Below are 19919 nucleotides of genomic sequence, written 5' to 3'. Positions count from 1 at the left end.
GCCTAAGCCGCCTTCCTGGAGCCCGGGTGAGGTGAGAGGAGGTCAACTGGCCTTCCCATTGGAGGCCAGTATTGTTCTTCCCTGACCACTACCCTGCACGTGCTCGAGACCCTGAAGTGCTCTCTGTCTGCCACTGCAAGCACTCGGGCCGTGGGGTCTTCTGCTGAGGGGAGGGAAAATGGGGGCGAGTGAAGAGTGAGGGGAAGGAGCAGAGAGTTTAAAGTAGGAAAAGTAAGAGAGGAGGCAAAAGAGGCTAGCGCAGATAGAGATAGGGAATAGATCCAGAAGGCTAGGGAAAGAGGTAGAGAGGCGCAAAGAGGGCAGATTAGAAATAGAAAGAGTGATGAAAGCGAGTGATAGGATACAATTGAGAGGAACAGAATCAGGAGGTATTTGTAAAGAAATGCATGTAATGCTTGTTTGTGTGTGTGCACTATTGAATATTTGAGGATTGTGCCAAATGCAAGCAAATAGGAACATTTGAATTATTATGATATTAAGAAGCTGCAAATAAACAAGTTACTTACCTTCGGTAACGATGTATCTGGTAGAGACGATTCTAGCCGCAGATTCCTTCACGTAAATTATCCCCAGGCATGAGACTGGATCCGGAAACTTTTTGTCACAGCATCCCTGCACGCCGGGGGCGGGGCGGCACCATGCGACTCCGCCCAGGCGCCATCCACGTACGTAACGTCAGCAAGGTCACATAAGACCGACCCTGGCGCGCCCACGTCAGTTTTCTTCAGAGAACTTTTCTGCACCACAACGCGGAACCACCAGATAAAAAAACTGTGGGAGCATGGAAACAGTGAGCGTAGAGCAGAAAAAGTGGAAAGAAACGATGACTAACACCACCACCAGGGTAGTGCCAACACCGCAGACCCCAAGGGCAGGGAAAGAAGAAAGAGGAAGAACAAGCAGACACCTGCGCAGCCACCCTGCCCGCACATAGACAACCTCCCATACCTGTGCCCCGAAGGCAAGAATAGGCATAAAAGTCATGGCACACGTAGGAAGCCCACCCCCTTCATCCTGAGCAAGGATTGGGACCAGTCCCAAGACAGACAGGGACAACAAACCTCCATGCCACCCCAACCTAGAGGGCAACCACCCACAAGGGACAAGGGCAAGACAAGGCCAGATGACACTTAATCAGAGGATAGCAATGGAAGGAAGGGAGGGGAGGCAGGACAGGGATAGAAGCAATCCCCCAAAACCTGGAGTAGCCAGAGCAGCAGGGCATCGGAGCACCGGAACCCCATCCTCCAAAGGACCAAAGGAGGAATGAACAGCCCCCATATGGAGCCACCCGTCAAGAACAAAGAAGGCACTCACAGGAGATACAGCCCCCCACCGGGAGACGAGTACCGAAGACCAACCTAAGGGTCCTCGCAGAATAGGGGAGGAAGGGTGGGCCATGAAGGAATCTGCGACTAGAATTGTCTCTACCAGATACGTCGTTACCGAAGGTAATTAACTCGTACATCTGATAGAGACTACTGGCCACAGATTCCTTCACGTAGAATAGATACACTAGCAATACCCCCTGGGAAGGAGGGTCTGCAAATGCAGAACAGAGGGTCCCACAGGGGAAATGATCTGTGGACCAGGTAGAACCTCGCCCCTGCCAGGCCAAGGGAACCCACAAGCAGGACCCCACTGACCCTAAGGGGATGTAGGAAGGAAAGAAGGCTGAAGAGGCTCATATGCTCACAGCAGAGGAACCAAGGGCAAGGACTGAGAGGCTGAAGCACCCCACTCCCCCACAAGGCAACATAGCTTCCACCGAATGCCAAGACAGGAAAAGCAGAAGAAAAAGAAGAAGAAGCCTAGAGGACCCAAGGAAACTAGGGAAAAGAAGGCGAACCCACTCCAGATGGAGAGCAGTCGGCCAACCAGAACAGCGCCGGCAGTCAAAGCCAGAAGCAAGAAGAACAGCCCGAGGCCCCAGGAAGGCCGAGTAGGCGACGCCTGGCCAGGGAGACACAGGATCATCTGAGACCTCAGGACAGGAGCAGGGAGAGGAGGAGATGCCCGGGCCACCACTACGAGTGGCCGCGCACACGACCTCAGGAAGCAAAAGCAAGCTACCTAAACGCCATGGAGAACAGGCACCCGAAGGCGACCAGAACCCTCTAGCAGAGCGTAAGCCATATGACAGCTACCACTACCCCACATAGGGTACGTTAAGTCCCAAGATATGGGAAACCTCTTTGGAAGAACTTCCGCAGCAGAGGAAAAACAAAAGAGCTACGGGGGAAAAACACCCCCGCTGAAGGCTTGACAAACAGCCCAAGCAAAGCAGAAGGCCCAATCTCAGGGCCAAGTTTGCCCAACAACTCCTTCAGATCCACACACAATCAACACAAGGGTCGTCCAGCAGCCAACAAAGCCAAAGTCCCAAGGAAGGACGTAAACGGCTAGAAAACACACTGCACAGTCAGAAAAGCTGGCCTAAGAAAGCCCAGAATCAATCCAACTCAGAAGTCACTGAGGAGGGGATGGAGGAGGAGGATAAGGCGGAGGAGGAGGACGGAGCCCTGCCAAGAGCCTTTGGATGGCGGTGTCGGCCGGGGCATGGAGCAACAGGCTGCCATCAAACGGAAGGTCGATGAGTTGCTCCCAAATATTCTCAGGGAATACTCCGTCCCGAAGCCAAGCATGGCGTCGGTGAGCGACAGAGGAAGCCATGGCCTGGCCCAGCACCTCCGAGATGTCCAGAGCGGAGCGGAGAATAAATGCCGCAAGCTCCCGGCCATCCAACGCATGATGCCACGAGTCCACCGGGCCAGACCCCTGGGACGCTGCAGATCCCAGAGACTCCGCCGAGTCCCACATACAGGAGGAGGCCCTAGCCAGCACACACAAGGTGTTAAGGGCCCGCAGGGCCGCGCTGGTCGAGGCGAACATGTTGCGTCGCCAAGAGTCCAGCCAGCGGGCATCTCGGGACAGCGGAGTCAACAGCAGCGGCAGGCCGCAAAAGGGGGCTGGCGGCTGAGGGGTGAAGGGACAGGCACGCAGGGTCATGCGGTGCCAGGAGGTGCCGGTGCAGAAGATGCTGAGGCACCGGGTCCCCTCCGTGGGCGACGGCTGCAAACTAAGGCGGCCATCCCCGAGGCTAAGTGGAGCGGGCAAGGACCAGACCTGGAAGCCAGGAGGAGCTGAAGAATGAGGGACCTGCCGCTCTTCCGATGAACACCTCTGCCCCAGGAAGGGCGTGGAGCCGCCCTTCACGCCAGTGAAAAAGACACCACACGGCGACCAGTTTCCGGGGAGGACGACACCAATATGCATGCCTCTGGAGAAGAAGGAGCGTCTGAAGACGAATCCGCAGTACGACCCCTGCACGGAGCCGTAGAATCTGCTGCCTGAGGTAGCACGTCGGCACCAGCCGGTGTCGCCGGACAAGGGACTTCCAACTCACCTCGCACCGGGGACCGGAGTGGAGATCGGAGTAGAGCTGGAGCCGCACCGGCCCTGGGGCGGTGCTGGAGTGACACCGACCTGACACCCGCCGAGGCAGCCACCTGCGCGCGGGATCGAGACGGGCCTGGGGAGTGGCACGAAGCCCTCCGACAGCTGCAGCCCAGAATGAGGCGAAGATCGCTCGGCAACCCATGCAGAGGTGCCAGGTACGATTCAACCTCCGACTTGCGTGGAGGGACGAGAGGGGCCCGGAGTGTGACGAGGGGTCTCCCCTCGGCCTCGACCCAGAGCGGGACGAGGAGGGTCCACTGACCTTCGTAAGGTCCAGCTGCTGCCGGCGCCGTAGCAGCATCACCTCGCCTTAGAGAGGACCACCCTTTCAAAGGACCGAGAAGGGCTGCGACCCGAGCCCCGGCGACCTCCCGCGACACCACAGGGACCCCCGCGGGAGGTTGCGGCGAAGCAGAGATGCCGTGGCCTGAAGGAGGTGCCCCAGAGGAGCTGCACCCCAACAGTACCACATCCTGCAAGCCTGGATCCAAGCCAGTCGGCGCCGGGGCCGGAGCCACCAGTGGCGCCGCAGAGGGCCCTGCGCAGAGCGAGGGATCCGCCGACGCCCCAGGAGGGGAAGGAGGAGGAGACGCCAGCGAAGCCTGCAAAGCCGACGCATATGTCTCCATTTGGACTCTCGACGCTCCAACACCGGGAAACGGTGGATAGGACAACAAGCAGGGCTGCATCACCCGCGGAGAGTCCACGCCCCCGGGAGGCCGGAAACCAGCCCCCGGGGACAAACTGCGACACTTACTCACCGGGGAGCGACACTCATGTCACATCGGGGAAAGGCGAGGATGACGACCACGCCCGAGTCTAAAGCCGTCCGTCGAAGCAGACCGAGGGGAGGACGTCGACCTGGAGAGAAGCGCCGAGAGAAGTTTCATCCGGCACTCCCGCCGTGACTTCGGCTTCAACTGTTGGCACTGCGTACAGTCTGTGGTGCCGTGATCCTCCCCAAACACCACATACAAATGAGGTGAGGGTCCGTCGCCGACATAAGATGTCCACAAGACGTGCAAGTCTTAAAGCCCGAAGGCAGTCGCACACTGTTCCACTAAAAAATGGAAGAAAAAAGGGACCTAACAGGCCCTAGCAAGGATCGGACCACGTTGCACGCGGAAAAGGAAAAAACAGACGTGGGCGCCCCGGGACGGGTCTTATGTGACCTCGCTGACGTCACGTATGCGGACGACATCTGGGCGGAGTCACGTGGTGTCGCCCTGCACCCGGCGCGCAGGGATGCTGTGGCAAAAAGTTTCCGGATCCAGTCTCACGCCTGGGGATAATTCTACGTGAAGGAATCTGCGGCTAGTAGTTTCTATCAGATATAAAAAAACAAGGAAATATGAACATTTGGTGTTTGGCCTTCATTTTGTGTAACGAGTTAACACGTTTTGATACATTTCTCAAATGTTTTGTTCTTTCCCGCAACCAGTGTAAGTGCCAGAGTCTCTCTCCTAGAGCACATTCATTATTAGCCTGAAAGTGCTAAAAGTATTGTTGATGGCTTGGCTCATACAGGGTTTTAGCTGTTAATCTGCAGTTATGGAAAGTTTGAGACCACTATCCAGGACAATGCAAGGACAAATGAATACTCAATAGATGTGTTTTTGTATCTGTCTCACTCAGCCTCTTACCCCGCCTACTAGCCACGCCCCTAGCTCAATTTAATGAGTACCTGCACTTATTTTTTCCCATTAAATGCACTGGTGATACGTTTCCTGTATCCATCTGTACAGCCTGTAAGACACATTGTGAATCAAAATTATTATGTGGAAAAACACCTGCTCAGTAAAAGAGTGTTTTTGTGCCAAATGATTGTTTTAAAACAATAAAAAGAATGTTTGAACGTTGGCGAAGAAAAACAATTCTGAAATACTGACCTTACCAACACCTGTTGTTCCAGTAAACAGCACAGAATGTTTAACAGCCAACAATTTTTCCAGTAAGTAGCCAAAGCGCACAGTGTCCGTTGTTGGAACAAGCATTTCAAAAAATGGAGTCTCCTCGTTGTATTTGAAACTGGGAATAATGCGTTCCCAGGGTTCCAGACGTCTGGTGTCATAATCCATATAGGCATTCCATAAATCTCCAGTGACCGGAAGCTAGAAATCAAAGAGCCATAGTGCGGTTAACAATACGAGAACTTGAAAGCATGAATACATCGTAAGAGTGACTCATATCAGGGAAGTGACATTTCTGAATCAACAGTTTAACACTATTGCGGAGTAACTGAACAACAAATCACTTGTGACAATGAAGAACCAGTCATAAATCTGAAGCTCTGTAGTATCAATAAATCAGTATTTTCACTACTTTACCTTCGGCGCCACAGCCGAATAGCCCTACTTTTCTTGAGTACAATGCTCTACGGGTATTCTTTATTTTCAACACAGGTTAGATGAATATGGATAAGTAAATATATTTAACTAGACTTAATGGTTAAATTGATCATTACATTTTCCATTCTCTGTGTTGCTCTTGCGTTTCGCCCCTAACCCAGCCACCACGCCATCAGGGTTTTCCATGCTGCTGCTAGGCTGTCCCAGCGCGCAAAAAAGTGGAGTGATTCAGATTCAGTTAGAGGGAGGCTGGAATCACATACAAACTAGTACTACAAAGGGTACCTCTCTAACCACAAATAAATCATTATTCTTTTAGTCTTCAGAAGTCATGTCTATTAACTCTGAACTGTATTATTTGTAACTCTTTCTCATATTCATTGAGTTTTTTCCCTTCTTGACATTAAAAAATACACCTCAATATCTTTTTTGATCTTTACAAAAAACAGTGTAGACACACATTGCAGTATGTACATATTACACAAAAAGTACATCTTAGTGTTTTGAAGACAAAGTTAACATGTGACAAAACTATACATTTAATATAGTGTTAAACAAAAAACATAAATGAAAAAAAGGGAGAAACTCCTCTGTCCTACAATCTTTTGTGTGTTACCGGGGCCTGTTCTATTTAAATCCTCGATGCTTAGTACTTTTGAGGTCCTGCAAGTGTCAGAGTACTAACCTAGAACTCTACGTCTGTGCTTTTTTAGTCTAGTCCAGACACTACGCTGTTCTGTGCGTTCTTTTCTTTTGTGGTTACTGTTGGCCTCAAGGAGAACAAAAGCTGACGCGTTTCAACCTTCATAAGTGGACCAAGACATGTTTTAAGTGAAGGTATTTAACAGGGCATCTCTAATTTCGTGTAGGACACTGCAGCTTTCCTAGGGCAGAAATAGTGGAATTTTTATGAGTATGTCTACTTCTAGTGCCATAAAACATAAACTTTTTTTTGTTTTCTTAAAGAGTACTCATTTACAAACCGGTTGTTGTGGTCTTTCTGGACCTAAAGGGATATAGGTTGAGCAGGGATGTCAGGTGCCTAACTATATAAGATCATTTGACATTGTGGCACTACAAGAAACATGGCAAACAGACCCCCTGCACCTTTCAGGGATTCTTGCATTTCTTCACTTGTGCACTAAGGAGGGCAAAATACGGTCACCTCCAAGGCGGTCTAGTAACCTACGTTTCAGTCACAAGTGCCCATATGGTTAAGAAAGTCGGGCCAACTTCTCCAGAGTCAATGGCAGTACACCTTCTCACCTTGCAACTAAAACCAGACAAAGAGGGCATTGATCATACCTAGATCAATGCCTATGTCCATCCAAAAAAGGAAATCAAAGGCAGCAAAAGAACTATGCAACTTTTTGGAGGAGTGCATAAGGGAAAAACCTACAACAGATCTTATGCTCACCGGGGACTTTAACCTTAATCTTATGGGAACCTCGTCAGATGACGAGTTCTAACTCAAAATTCAGCTTGGGATATACCATTACAAGGGGAGCCACAAATATCTAAACAAACAAAAATAGGAAAGCAGATATTAGAAGACCTCAAACATTTTAACATCAGAGCATTAAATGGAAGATTTGTTGGAGATAACCCCCCGGCTACAACATTTCACTCAACAAGAATTAATTCTATACTGGATTACACTTTTATTTCATTACCTTTATTTCAACATATGATTTCATTTGAGATAGGTGCAAAAGATGACAGCGACCACTGTCCCCAAGAAATTGTCCTCAAAGTTAGCAAGCCTAAATTTGAGTTATCCTCGGTGTTGAAAGAGTCAGTTTATACTCTCAATTATAAAAGGATTAAGTACTCAGCAGTAACCGATGTAACTATACTGCAAAAGGCTAAGCAGCACTTTGATGCTAGAAGCAGATCTAGCGAAGTCGAGAAATGGGAGCAATTTACAACATCTATGGCAGCTTATGCTACAAGATCTAAGCCACAAGTCCAACTGGGCCACAGTAGCATGAAACACTTCACACAAGAGTATAAAGAGAAGATCAGGTGCACAAAAAAATCAATTTATCACATGCTGAGACAACTTCGGCATAACACTATAGATACAGCGAAACTTGATCTTCTACGGAAACTAAAGGCAAGGCTGACACAATAAAACGGGAAGCCAACAAATCTGTGGAGGACCGTATTTGGGCAAAACTACACGCTGACACCAAACAAGGCGATGGTGCAAGATTTTGAAAAACAATAAACCACTTCTTAAGACCTATGCATGACGGAGTTTCCTCTAATATTACAGAAGAAGTATGGGCAAGCCACCTCAGGAATCATTTCAATCAGGATATGGATTTCAATTTGGGGACAAATCCTGACAATGTGACAAGAAGCTTTATAAAAAACAAAGCACGGACATTCCACAGGAGCCCTGGCAAACCTGAAGGTCACACATTAACTATAAATGATGGCCTGACAAGCACACGAAACATCATTAAGCGCCAAATTAAACAAGCATTGGCATAGCCAATAGGTCTCGCCTTTGGGATATTATAAGTGTTTAGCCATGCAACACTTAATGTTGTTGCATCAAGGATATTGTGCTGCATAATTAAATACTTCTAAGGTCCCAAAGGCGAGACCTATTGGCTATGCCAATGCTTGTTTTGGTAGGCATGGGGAGATTAAGTGATTTGCCCAGAATCACAGGATGTTGAGTCGACACCGAGGCGCTAACCTGGCTCCCCAGCTCCAAAGTCTGTAGCTCTGGCCATAATGCCACATCCTCTCCAATAAAACTATTAATAAATGATTTTGTAATTTGGTGGAATGTGTCGTGTAGTTACATAAGAATTTAAGATTTATATGTCGGATGCTGAGGTATGTATGCATCCTTGGGGCCACAGGTTTGATTCCCAGTGGGCCAGAACAGCCCTTTATCTGTCAGAGGTCCATAAAAAGAGACGTGTTGAGCAGGGTACTACTAAAAAGGGCGTTCTAAGAGTTCTAAAACTGTGACATCTAGTACTTATTCAAGCCAGATATATCTGTTTCTATCACCGTTTTTTCTTCAGCTGATGATGGTACTTGTGACGATGAGTTTTTAATGGTAACATAAAACTACCGGGATTACAGTTAGCAAAATACAGAAAAAAATAGCACTTGGTGAACAGCTCCCGCGCAACTTGGGACAGCTTGAGAGGTCTGAACCAACATAGTATTATGAATATTGGTATTTTTTTTGTTTTTATGACGGCACATTTAGGGTAACAATCGAGGTTTTGGCCTTCGGATCAGAAAAGATGTCAACGGCGAGCGTTAACCCGCTCAAAAAAATTACACATTACTGGGCACAGAGTGTGAATGACCAGTTTTAAAAAAAATCATTTATACAGGCTAACTAAAATAAAAATAACCGAAAGCAAAGCAAAACAAAAGAAACGTAGAACACCTAACTAGCTTCAGGTTGCAAATGAATCATGCATTTTTCTCCTCAGCCATTCTTATGACGTCCCCAATGCCAGGTGCCACCAAAAGGGTCCAGCAGAAACTATCTGAACCTTGTCCACTGGAATTTCAACAGGAACAACTAAATAAAGCATCTACTTAAATACGTGGATAGTGAGTGAGGTATAAATAAAGTATGTACACAACAATAACAAGCATTTGCAATGCAATAGGTCTCGCATTACTGAAAGTTTGAGCTATTGGCGTTGCCAATAATAATGCAATGCCAAAAGCTCAAGCTTTTAGTGATGGGAGACCTATTGCATTGAAAATGACTCATGGCACACGCACTTGAGAAGCAAAGAGCCTTGGGTGAAACGAAGGATAAAATGATGAAAAGACAGCCAACCTGTGATGAGCAGTTGGGAGAGTGTAAGATGGGGAGAATGGAAACGTAAGATAAAAGGAGGGATGGGGTGGGGAAGGGAAGCAAGAAGTCTTGTGGTGAATTAAGAGAGCTTAGGGTAAGGAGAAGAAGAGAGCTTGCAAGTAATGCACGGACAGGACGAGGGAAGGCAGAGAGTGCCTTTGGAGAATGGAGGGTCAGTGAAAGACCAATAGAATGAATGTACAAAGTAAATGGACATGGTGAAAGATGATGAAAACGGAAGGGGCAACGAGGACAGAATGACAGCCTACCATAAACACACAACAGAGTGAGAAGGAGTTGAAACGTGATGGAGGTACAGGAGGAGAGGACAGGCAGGGGCATGTGGTGAGTGTGGGCACAGGGAGGTTGTGTTGGATGGAGAGTCGGGGAGGAGGAGAGACTGAGGCTCTGTTTTGGCAGGCTGACATGATCAGAATGACGTGACACGTAGAGTTCATGGGTGATAGGGTATCGAGCGAGATAGAGAAAGTCTGCAGGGTGAAAGAGACAGGGTACGAGTGGAGAGACCGCCTGCAAAAGAGTACAATAAAGAGAGACAGGACATTATTGAGCACAGGTTACGGTGAGAAAAGAGCACCACCCCCCCCCCCAGCGGCAGATGGAGAAACAGGGTGAGAAGAACCTGATGACATCCCCCGCCTCATCATTCATTGTATTCATTTAGGGAGGTTCACAGAGAGAGGGCGTGACACTAACTCCTAGTGTAAATGCTTTTCTTGTGGTTAGTATAGAGATATATGAGTGGGTGTGTTCGAGAAACAAATTGAAACGTAATTTTGGAAGGTTGATTTAGAATTCTGTTAAATAAAGCCATCTTTTTTTTTCAAATGTAGCCTTTAAAAAAAACCGAAATGTTAGTTTAGTTTAGAGCAGGCATCATGAACGTGGAAAAAGAGGGTGAGAAGCTGGTCTTATCCTGTTTTGGTGAACTGCATTGCAAAGAGTACACAGCAAACAAGTACTGTTGAAGGTAACTAAACGCCGCACCCCAAAGGGTTTTGGTGTATGTGAAAAAATGGAGTTGAATTATACATCAAAATGCAAAGGGACATGGACATACACATTATATGTCGTCACATACCAAAAAACAATGTGTTGTATAGATCTGTGACTGGCTGAAGCTAGACGTCTGTGCTTCTCCCAGACTCTTGGGCATTTTGCCGAGTCATATCAACTGTTTGCCCTTCCAGCTCAAGTGTACACATCAGTCATTTTTTAAAAGAGAACACGAGGATAAGCACAGTGCCAAGTAAGAACACAGCACTTCCCATAGCATAGAAGGATGCAATAACTCCCAATACTTGCATGGCAGCTAAAGACAGGGCAACTTACAACAAGACAATGCATTTATTGAGGCAACTACTAAGGTCAGTGTGAGCTCAGGTCATTTAAGCTGACAGCAGCGTTGTTGCTGTAGTGGACTTCAGAGGCTGGGACGCACCGGAGTGGAGCAGGGCTACTACAATAATGGAAATTAATAAAACTTAATTGAGCATTAACTGAACCGGGTTGTAAAGGAGCAGAAACAACTCGGTATTGGTGATATTACTTACTAATAGGCCGTGATGCTTAGGGTGCAAGCCGGCGAGGAAATCGACAGGCTGCAGGAGTGCTGTCTGGTCTAATTAGAAGTAAATAACGCACGCATTGTTAGTGTGCAAGCGCTGTGGGAGAAGAATTAAGGAAGTGAGTGAAAGCAGCTGCCACGAGGTAGACTGTGTGAAGGAAAAGGAAGGTAACGTAGAAAGGAACTTACATTGAATTGGTGCTATCGGTCGTGGAAGCGTGTGGTATGACCAGTTGACTTGACAATCTAGGCAGGGAATGCCTTACTTGGAGGATTTTTGCCCACAAAGCTGGCGCTGGAAAAAAGAAACAGGCAAAACAAACCAGTGGTGCACGCGCACCACAGAGGAGCGGGGGGGAGGGAGCGTGGCAGCAGCAGCAAGGCGAACGCGCGCTGCTGCGCGTGCTGGCCACCGAGGGGAATGGGCGTTGAAAAGGCGGAACATGCGCCCGCCTTTGCCCAATCGCGTGCCTTTTAAAAAAAATAAAAAAAACACGTGGAAGCCAATGGCGGGCGGTGAAAGCCTGATCACACGCACGAGCGTGTGAGCAGCTTTCAGAACCCCCTTACAAGAGGTCTCGCGCAGCGCAAGCAGTGCTGAGCACTGCAACGCTAGGCGCGAGACCTAAAAAGCATTATCAATTTGGAATGTCTCGAAATGGATACTTCATAATAGCCGTAACCGCAACACCCCTGGAACCAAGGTAGCAATGTAAGTAATAAATCTCTACAACTCGAATAATAGCTTTAAACACATTTTGAATATTCAACCATTTTACTCCAAACAACACTTTTTGAGTACTGAAAATACACACATGTTATTTCGAAAATATGCTTTTTTAAATTTTGGTATGCATATAATAATTCAACCACGCAAAACCCTTCATAGTAGTAGGTAGAGGGCTAGTCACAGGGAGCTGGAGAGCTACTGGTAGCTCATGAGCTACTGGCTGTTAATACCTGGACAATATGATCCATTTCGAACCATGCTTTTTATTTTTTGGCCACGTGATGATGATTATTATATTTTTTCATGGTATTACCACAGACTATTCCGGTGGGTACGTGGGATGCGTAAATGCAGAAAGTGCCGCCAATAAGTACTGTTAATTAATGAAACGCTCGAGCCTGGTTTGCTGATATTACATGATTTTCAAAAGCACCGTGTCTTGTTGCTAAATGACATATTGCACATGTGGGGACACGTATACAACACACATGTGCCACATTTAATCACAGGGTATGAAAGGCAGCCTGCGAGGGGTGACTCAGCAAGTCTTTCTGGGTGGCTTCCATGCAGAGCTGGAAAAGGCAGGTGCCCACGGCTCCTTGGCTCTGCCCGACACTCATACATTAAGCGGCTAGCCAAATCAGTGCTAGTGTGTGCCTAGGCTCTTGCTGCCTACTTGGCAATCCTTCTTTTGAGATATAAAAAAAGCTATGAATTTGTGGACAATTTACAAAATCTGAATTAATGCAGCAGCATGTTTTTGCAGTAAAGTTTGTACACAAATTTAGACTGTTTAATTATCAAACGTGTTAGTTATTTTAGATTTCCAGTTTTGTACAGCTTGATTTCAATCCAATGACTATTTCTATATACCCAAAAGTCACTTAGACAAGGAGGGTTCCTGGGGCTTATTGTTAAGAAATAATCAATTTCAATATTGTCTATTTGTGGGTTTTCAACCCCGCTTGTGTTCACCTGATCTTAGTGTTCCTGTATTTCAAATCTGCTGAGCGAAGACATATCTCAACCACTAGTCCTATTAGCATTTAGGTCATGACCCACCCTTGAAGCATGTTTGTATCCATTTGTATTTGTTGAGCAAGGTTTGAAATGGTTACCAATTCCATTTTTTCTTTGGATCACTAATATAACTCTCATATATAAACGATCATGTACTCTGAGTATTGACCATAATGGCAAATGCCAGAGATGTTGGCAATGTCACTTCATCAAATGTGCGTAGCGTGTTTGTAACATGGCCCTATGTTATTCTCCCAAAGACCGTATAAGCGAATTAATGTTCAGTTTGAACTAGAACTCCAGGATATCAACCTTTCAAATGAAGCCGAGTAGCCATGTCACAAAGAGCATTTCGCCAAGACAGGACTTGATTGAAACCACACAGCTCTTCCAAGAAAGTTGAAGTTCTCACAAAGATGAAACAGAAGGCCACCTCAGAGAACCTCAGATGTTTTCGATAATTCCAGTGATAAAGTCTTGTTGGGGGTATCTCTGCGAATAGGACAGTGGGTCATGAGAAGAAGTTGTAATTACAGATCTAACACCAACATGTCAATCAATATTTACTTTATTCGATTGACATTCACAATCATAAAAACACTAAAATGTAATTTTACCTATTGTAGCAGTCTCTCAGGCATCACTCAATGTGGTGCTAATAAGAAAGTAGTCTATCCTGGAGTACAATCTGCACCGAAATAAAGAGCGGTTCCCTTGATTTAGGATGGGGTATTCTCCCTCTTCAGACCAATATCAATCAGCAGAGAAGTACTCTGACATCTCCCCAACATATTCAGTGTCATGCTCATGCAGGGCATCTCCACTCCCTCCATCAAGAATGGAAAATGTTCCCCCACAAAACACACACCTCGAGGATAGATTACTCGATGGATAACTGCCAGAGAAGGCAATCTCTCTCACATATAAGAAGATGATAAATAACACCAAAAACCCCCACCAGGGCATCAGGACGAGGTGGGAAGGGGATGGCCTTGAATTGGATGATGAGGAATGGCAGTAGGCACTCGCCTCTCCACGGGAGGTAGCAATTTCGGCTAGACTGCGACTCGTCTAGCTCAAAATATTGCATAGGGTGTATGTCACTGGACCCTGCCTGGTCCGAATAGGGAGGGCACCAGGAGGGGAGTGCAGAAGACAGTGTGGTAATGAGGGCATGTTTATGCATATCCTCTGGGAATGCAATATCATTCAGTTGTATTGGCGCCAAATACATGCTGTTCTCAGTGAGGTATTGGATTTGGACATCTGCCCGAACCGAAAAGGTGCCTTTTGAACGTCTGGGAACCCACAGACCGGAGCAGAATGGGTTAGATCTGGGTCACTTTAGGCTTCATGGTGGCAAAAAGAAACATCGCTCAGCTGTGGGGAGCTACAAACCCGCCAACCGTAGCAGAATGGAGGAAACACATGGGCAGGTGCATGTTCCGTGAAAAAACAGTGTACCTCCCTAGGGGTTGTCCGAAGAAATGGTCGTTGATATGGGGGGCATGGAACACGTACCAGGGGGAGATCTGTAGTCCACCACGTAACTCCCTTACTGAAGACATGTCCTCGCCATAAATGTAGTGTTACCGGAACTGTTGTAGCTCTATTCAACCCATACTATGATTATTACTGTGATTGTTTTATTGATTTCCTCTCATCTACATAATGTCAATTTGATACATAAAACCATGCTGACACGTGTTGTTTAATAAAAAGATTTTTTTTTTTAAAGAATGGAAAATGTTTCCACCACTAAAAAAATGCCACCCTTGACTCTGAAGTGTTACCCAACTACTGGTCCATTGCCAAACATAAAAAAAAATGCATAAAACCCAGCAGCTGTCTAACTACAAAAACATGAGAGCCCAATTATGTTTCGATTTCAAGAATCCTAATTTGAGACACTACACACATTTTTTTGTGAGTACCCAACACGGACTTTGACTGTGGGTCCCGATTATGAAAAATAATTGCGATACTCACCACAAGTGAAAGCTCATGTGTGCTTGAGAGAGCATGGCAATGACATAGGGAAACGGTGGAAGCAAACTTCCCCTTTGTATGTCACTACAGTCGGCAGACTGACTGTACTTATATGTGTATGTATGTATATGGCATTTCTATTGCGCAAACCTAGCTAAATGGCAGTGCAGCGCAGTACATGGTCGAAGACCAGCTTAAAGTCAACGAGTGATAGCAGAGAAAGTGTATCAAAAAGGGCCAAAGACCCCATGACACAAAATCATGATGTGTGACCGCACCACTTACAGGTCTAGGGGTTCGCTGAACCTCATACTCCCTATCAGAGCACGGACTGTGGGCCACCTGGGAAGTGAACCTCCCGACACCCTGTATGGTGCTGTGCCCACGTCGTAATCCTGAAGGAAACACATGGCTGCAAATTATGCTCATGTGACCAGTTTTACACTAGCGCCCGACTCCGCACAGTGTCTGCAGTGCCCTCTGTTATCAAGAAGTGCTTCATGGGTACAAAAGCGGGTGCCAATGCCTGCTGCACCATGGGTCATTTCTATATCGATCCCAGTACACCCAAATAAACACATCTCACTTCCATCATTTGCTAGTGACTAGTGAACTCCCTCAAGGCTCCAGACCCTCCTCAGTCATCTTCAGTCTGTACAAGGAGCCCAACAGAGCCGTACCCATCAACGATCGGCTCAAGGTTGATTTACTGTCGCTATGTATTTTTTATTTACACTTTAAGTAACTCTGGTACTTGCTGCTATTTTCTTTACTTATCCAACTGTATTTCGTTTGCTCTTTTTTAACGTCATTATATATTTTTATCTACTCTCTATGTACCTCATGTTTTTGCTGTTGTGCCTACTCTGTAAAGTGCTAAGTTGTCATGAACGCAAGTGATAAGATGCCATGTTCGTTCACTACCTCGGGGAAAATCTGTGCATCTACTCTCCCCACCATGGCAACTCCCTATTATAACTACCTCAGAACTTTTGCATTCACATATCCTACTGTCTATCGGATTCTTCATTTACATAAGGTTGCTATGTCCCTGTATCTACGTTTTATGTAACTCGGGTATTTGCTGCAATTTTGTTTACATGTCCCACTGTAAACCATTTCCTCTTTTTGTCTTTACCATATATTTGCATTTACTCTCAATGTACCTCATGTTATTGTTCTGATGTGTACTCAGTAAAGCCCTCTAATGCCTTTGGGTCAAGTGCTCGGTATATAAAATTCATAAATACATAAATATTGATTCTTAACGGCATCTCACAGCCTTCTCAGAATATACATAGTCCATTTCAAAAACTGCCCATCTATCGACCAAGCCCGTAATTTCAGCACCTATCTGAGGGTCAACCAGTTCATCCTCGTTGTTACGTACATTAAAAAGCCAAACCCCAGACTAGCACAGGAATAGACAACTGGAGAGGTTCTCCTTGGACTATTTGCACACTCGCTCCTACAAAGGTGTTGCCTCAAATGTGCTACTTGCATGGCTACAATCTATCTCCAAGGTTAAAGAAACGTGAACGTTCTGAGTTGCTACCCTCAGAAAACCAACAGAGAATGTAAATGTTAAGTAAATTCCCTTACTAAATGCGTCTCCCTTCTGTCAAATTGGAGATTCCTATGCTTAATCCTGCTAGGAATGCATCCTGCCAGTTGACATCATTTCAAGAATGCTGTCACGGCCTCTGGAATTACAGCTGAAGGCCTCCGGCTTGAAGGGGCACCCCGGGAGATAGTTCCCAATAATGGGACTAATTTTTAAGTCGCATGAAAAACTTTGTTACTAATTTTCTAATTTCTCACATCAAAGAGGCCCTTTACTCTCCTTCCTCAAATGGCCTTGTGGGGCGCATGAACACATTTCTGGAAGAAGGTGTGTAGACAGCTTTAACAATGGGGTATAAGGTGGAGTCTTTTAAAAAAGAAAAGGTTTGTTCCGATTTAGTGACACCTCATTGCACTGAGGGTGTGCCATTTTGTTTTATTAGGCAAGAGGTTTCCCAGGTGTTCACTGTCATGATTGAATCAGGGATGTCAATTTGAGTGAAAACTAGTCAGACTCACACAAAAGAACATTTTGATGAACATAATATCAAGAACATTGAGTTGAACATTGGTGATTGGGTTTTGGTCAGGGTTCCCACAAGGATGAAAAAGGTGAATCTAGGGGGGCATGGCCAAGATGGTGGAGGAGCTGGAGGTGTAGTCCCTGAACTGCTGACTGTACTGCAGTCGCCCATTTGAATGTCCACCATTGAGGATTAACTCCCTGAGCTCTGAGGTGCCCGCCTCCCACCCACTAGAGCTGTGGGACCAATGGGGCCGGGACTGAAAGCAGGACCCGAGGGCCTGTTTGTGTGGTTGGTACACCGAGTGTGGGGGTCTCCGAGAGAATAAATCATCTATGCTCTGCCCCCTCCTTTCCCCGTAAAAAGAGAGAAGAGGACATTGGAGGAGAGCTGTGTGATGCTGAGCTAATGGAAAGAGAGCACTGTGAAGGGGCCGCTTGTCTGCTATAGCGGCTGACCGCGGTCCCGTCCCCCATCCACATCAGGAGAGTCTCCTGTGAAGTACCAGCTCTGGGTCAGGAGCCGTGAGTCGGACTCGCCGAGGGGCAGAGAGGGTGCCTCTCCCTGGATTGCACAGTGGAGAGGGTTGCGATGCCACCGGCCCTTCAGGGGCGGTGAGGCACCACTGAGACGCTGAGCGTTGGATTCGGGTGGGCCGGGTTCAGTAATGGAGGCCGTTGGGGAGGTTGCCGGCTCGGGGCACAGTGATTTCTCCAGACACTCCTCTGGGGTGTGGCTGTCCACTGGGGGCCGCGTGTGCTTACAAGCTAAGCCAGGTTGTGGAAACCAGGAGAGGAGCAGAAACTGTGGCTGAAAAACATGGGAAGAACAGGAGCTGTAGCTGTTGGCCAGGAACCCGGGGGGATACTGAGAGGCCTAGCGGCGGCCTGGAGATTCACCGCGCCATCTGCAGCCCCGTACTCCCAGCGACTGTGAGTGGCATTGGACGGTAGGCTAGCATGGTGTGTGGGGGCACTAGGCTATCCCCAGTGTTTAGCGAAGCGGCCAGCGTTAGGCTTGTGCAGTTTGCTTAAGCAGAGGTTCCTCTTTGCTTGCACTCAGCCCCTCGGCCACCGAAAGCCACTCGGCTACCTACAACATCAGTCTCCAAGGCCTGTTCCTCCTTATATCTACTTTGTACGCCTCAGGATCGGATAGCCCTTACTACTGTGCTCCTTGCTGGCATGCTCGTTTCCCCCCTCCTTGATACTTTGGAGGCAAACATACCACAGGAAGGGGAGTGGGGGTGCCATGGAAAGCTTCAGATTGTGTTCTGGTGCATGAGGATATAAATATATGCTAACAGACACCAGAGAGCACTTATAGGCACTTTCAAGAGTTAACAAGCATGCACTGATGTCCTACTGAATGGCCGAGAGAGGCAGACAGAGACTCCTGGCGCATTGTGTGGGTTTTGGGCAGGTGGTCGTCATACCCTGATTGCCACCTTCATTGCCTAATACTGATTGAGCCTCCTCTACCCTGGGCGCAGACTCCGTAGCACTGAGACGCTGTCCTGAGGAAACCCCTAAGTAGCACCAATAGCTAAGGACAAGGATTCCAAACCCTTCTGCCAAGGGAGGCTTGATCATTATGCTAGAGTGGTGACTCCCCCTCCCTCCGCCGGAGCCTGCCGCGCAGCCCATGCCCTACAACATTGCACTCCTACTGGCCATCCAGTCTTCCCATGAGGTGTTGGAGGGACGAGTGGGCAATGTGCGCTCGGATGTCACCCTATTATGTCAAAATGTCTGTGACACAGCTGAGCGGGTCTCCCCCGTGGAGTCGAGGATATCGAGGTTGGAGGACACGGTCACAACTCTCCGTAAAGATGTTACCGAAGCCCCAACTACCACCAAAGGAGTGTTGTGGAGACTGGAAGATGAGGAAAATTGTGCCCATTGAAATAAACTCCAGTAGGAATCTGGCTCGTTCCATACTATAACAAAGTAAGGTATAGTGTGCACAGAGAGCAGTGGATTCCAAGAGGCTAAAGTAGATAATACTAATGCTCTCTTTTGTGGTAGTGTGGTCGAGCAGTTAGGCTTATCAGAGGGTTGTGTTAAGCATTTGTTGCAAACACTCAGGAAAGAAATGATTACACACACTCAATGACTGAATCAGCACTGTGGTGGCCACGAGGCAGCATCAAACACACACCATCAGTGGCACAGAGGTGGGCAGATGCAGAGTGCCAACACAACGTCCGGCACCCAATTCAAAGCAATAGAGGCTGAAGATTTCGAACAAAGGCTGCAGGCTCGGACCAGGAAGCTGGAGGAAGGGAACCAGTGGCTCTGAAGGTATGTTGGGGTGCTGAATAACTCAGGGATAACAATCGGATGAGCTCCCCAAGGCCGGAGGACTGCAAGTACAGGGGTGTCTTTGGACATTGTAGAAGTCTTACAGGAGTTGGTCGCGGTTGGTGGACTATTTATGTTGAATGTTGAGGCTGCAGAAGTTGTTGTGGAGTCTAGGAGAGGTCACTCTGGGGTGGACTTGAGCTGGAGAACCTTCTTAGGACTAGTGGGCCACTTTGAGTCAGGCCGGATGCGTCAGGTGCAGAGGTTGGTCAGGTCTGGTTGCGCAGTTCAGCAGGGCACTGGAGCTCTTCCTGTTAGTGTCTCTGTGGACAAGGCAGCTGTTCTCTGGAGTTCTTGGTCTTTAGGGAAGGCAAGCAGTCCTCCCAGGGTTGTGGAGGTTGCTGGGCCTGCAGGATGATTCGCTTTTTGGAACAGGTTTATTCAAGGGCTGCAGGCAGGACGGTAGGACTGGCACCAAATCAGTTGTCGTCTGGAGTCTTCACTGCTGCACGGCACTTCAACCC

At 47.5% G+C, this 19919-nt stretch overlaps 1 protein-coding gene across 2 annotated transcripts in view; it reads right to left on the bottom strand.

Moving 5' to 3' along the window:
• DNAH6 (dynein axonemal heavy chain 6) overlaps positions 1-19919 on the bottom strand; it is a 2458578-nt gene that overhangs the window by 1200615 nt on the left and 1238044 nt on the right. For both annotated transcript variants that reach the window (XM_085636629.1, XM_085636630.1), the window contains one exon: positions 5370-5591. In XM_085636629.1, the coding sequence (XP_085492755.1) occupies positions 5370-5591 (222 nt within the window). The remainder of the gene's footprint in view (positions 1-5369; positions 5592-19919) is intronic.

Source organism: Triturus cristatus, chromosome 2_1 (genome assembly GCF_964204655.1).
Source record: "Triturus cristatus chromosome 2_1, aTriCri1.1, whole genome shotgun sequence".
Classification (NCBI taxonomy): Eukaryota; Metazoa; Chordata; class Amphibia; order Caudata; family Salamandridae; genus Triturus; species Triturus cristatus.
Note: the sequence above shows the minus strand (reverse complement) of the source record. Positions and strands in the feature narration are given on the sequence as shown.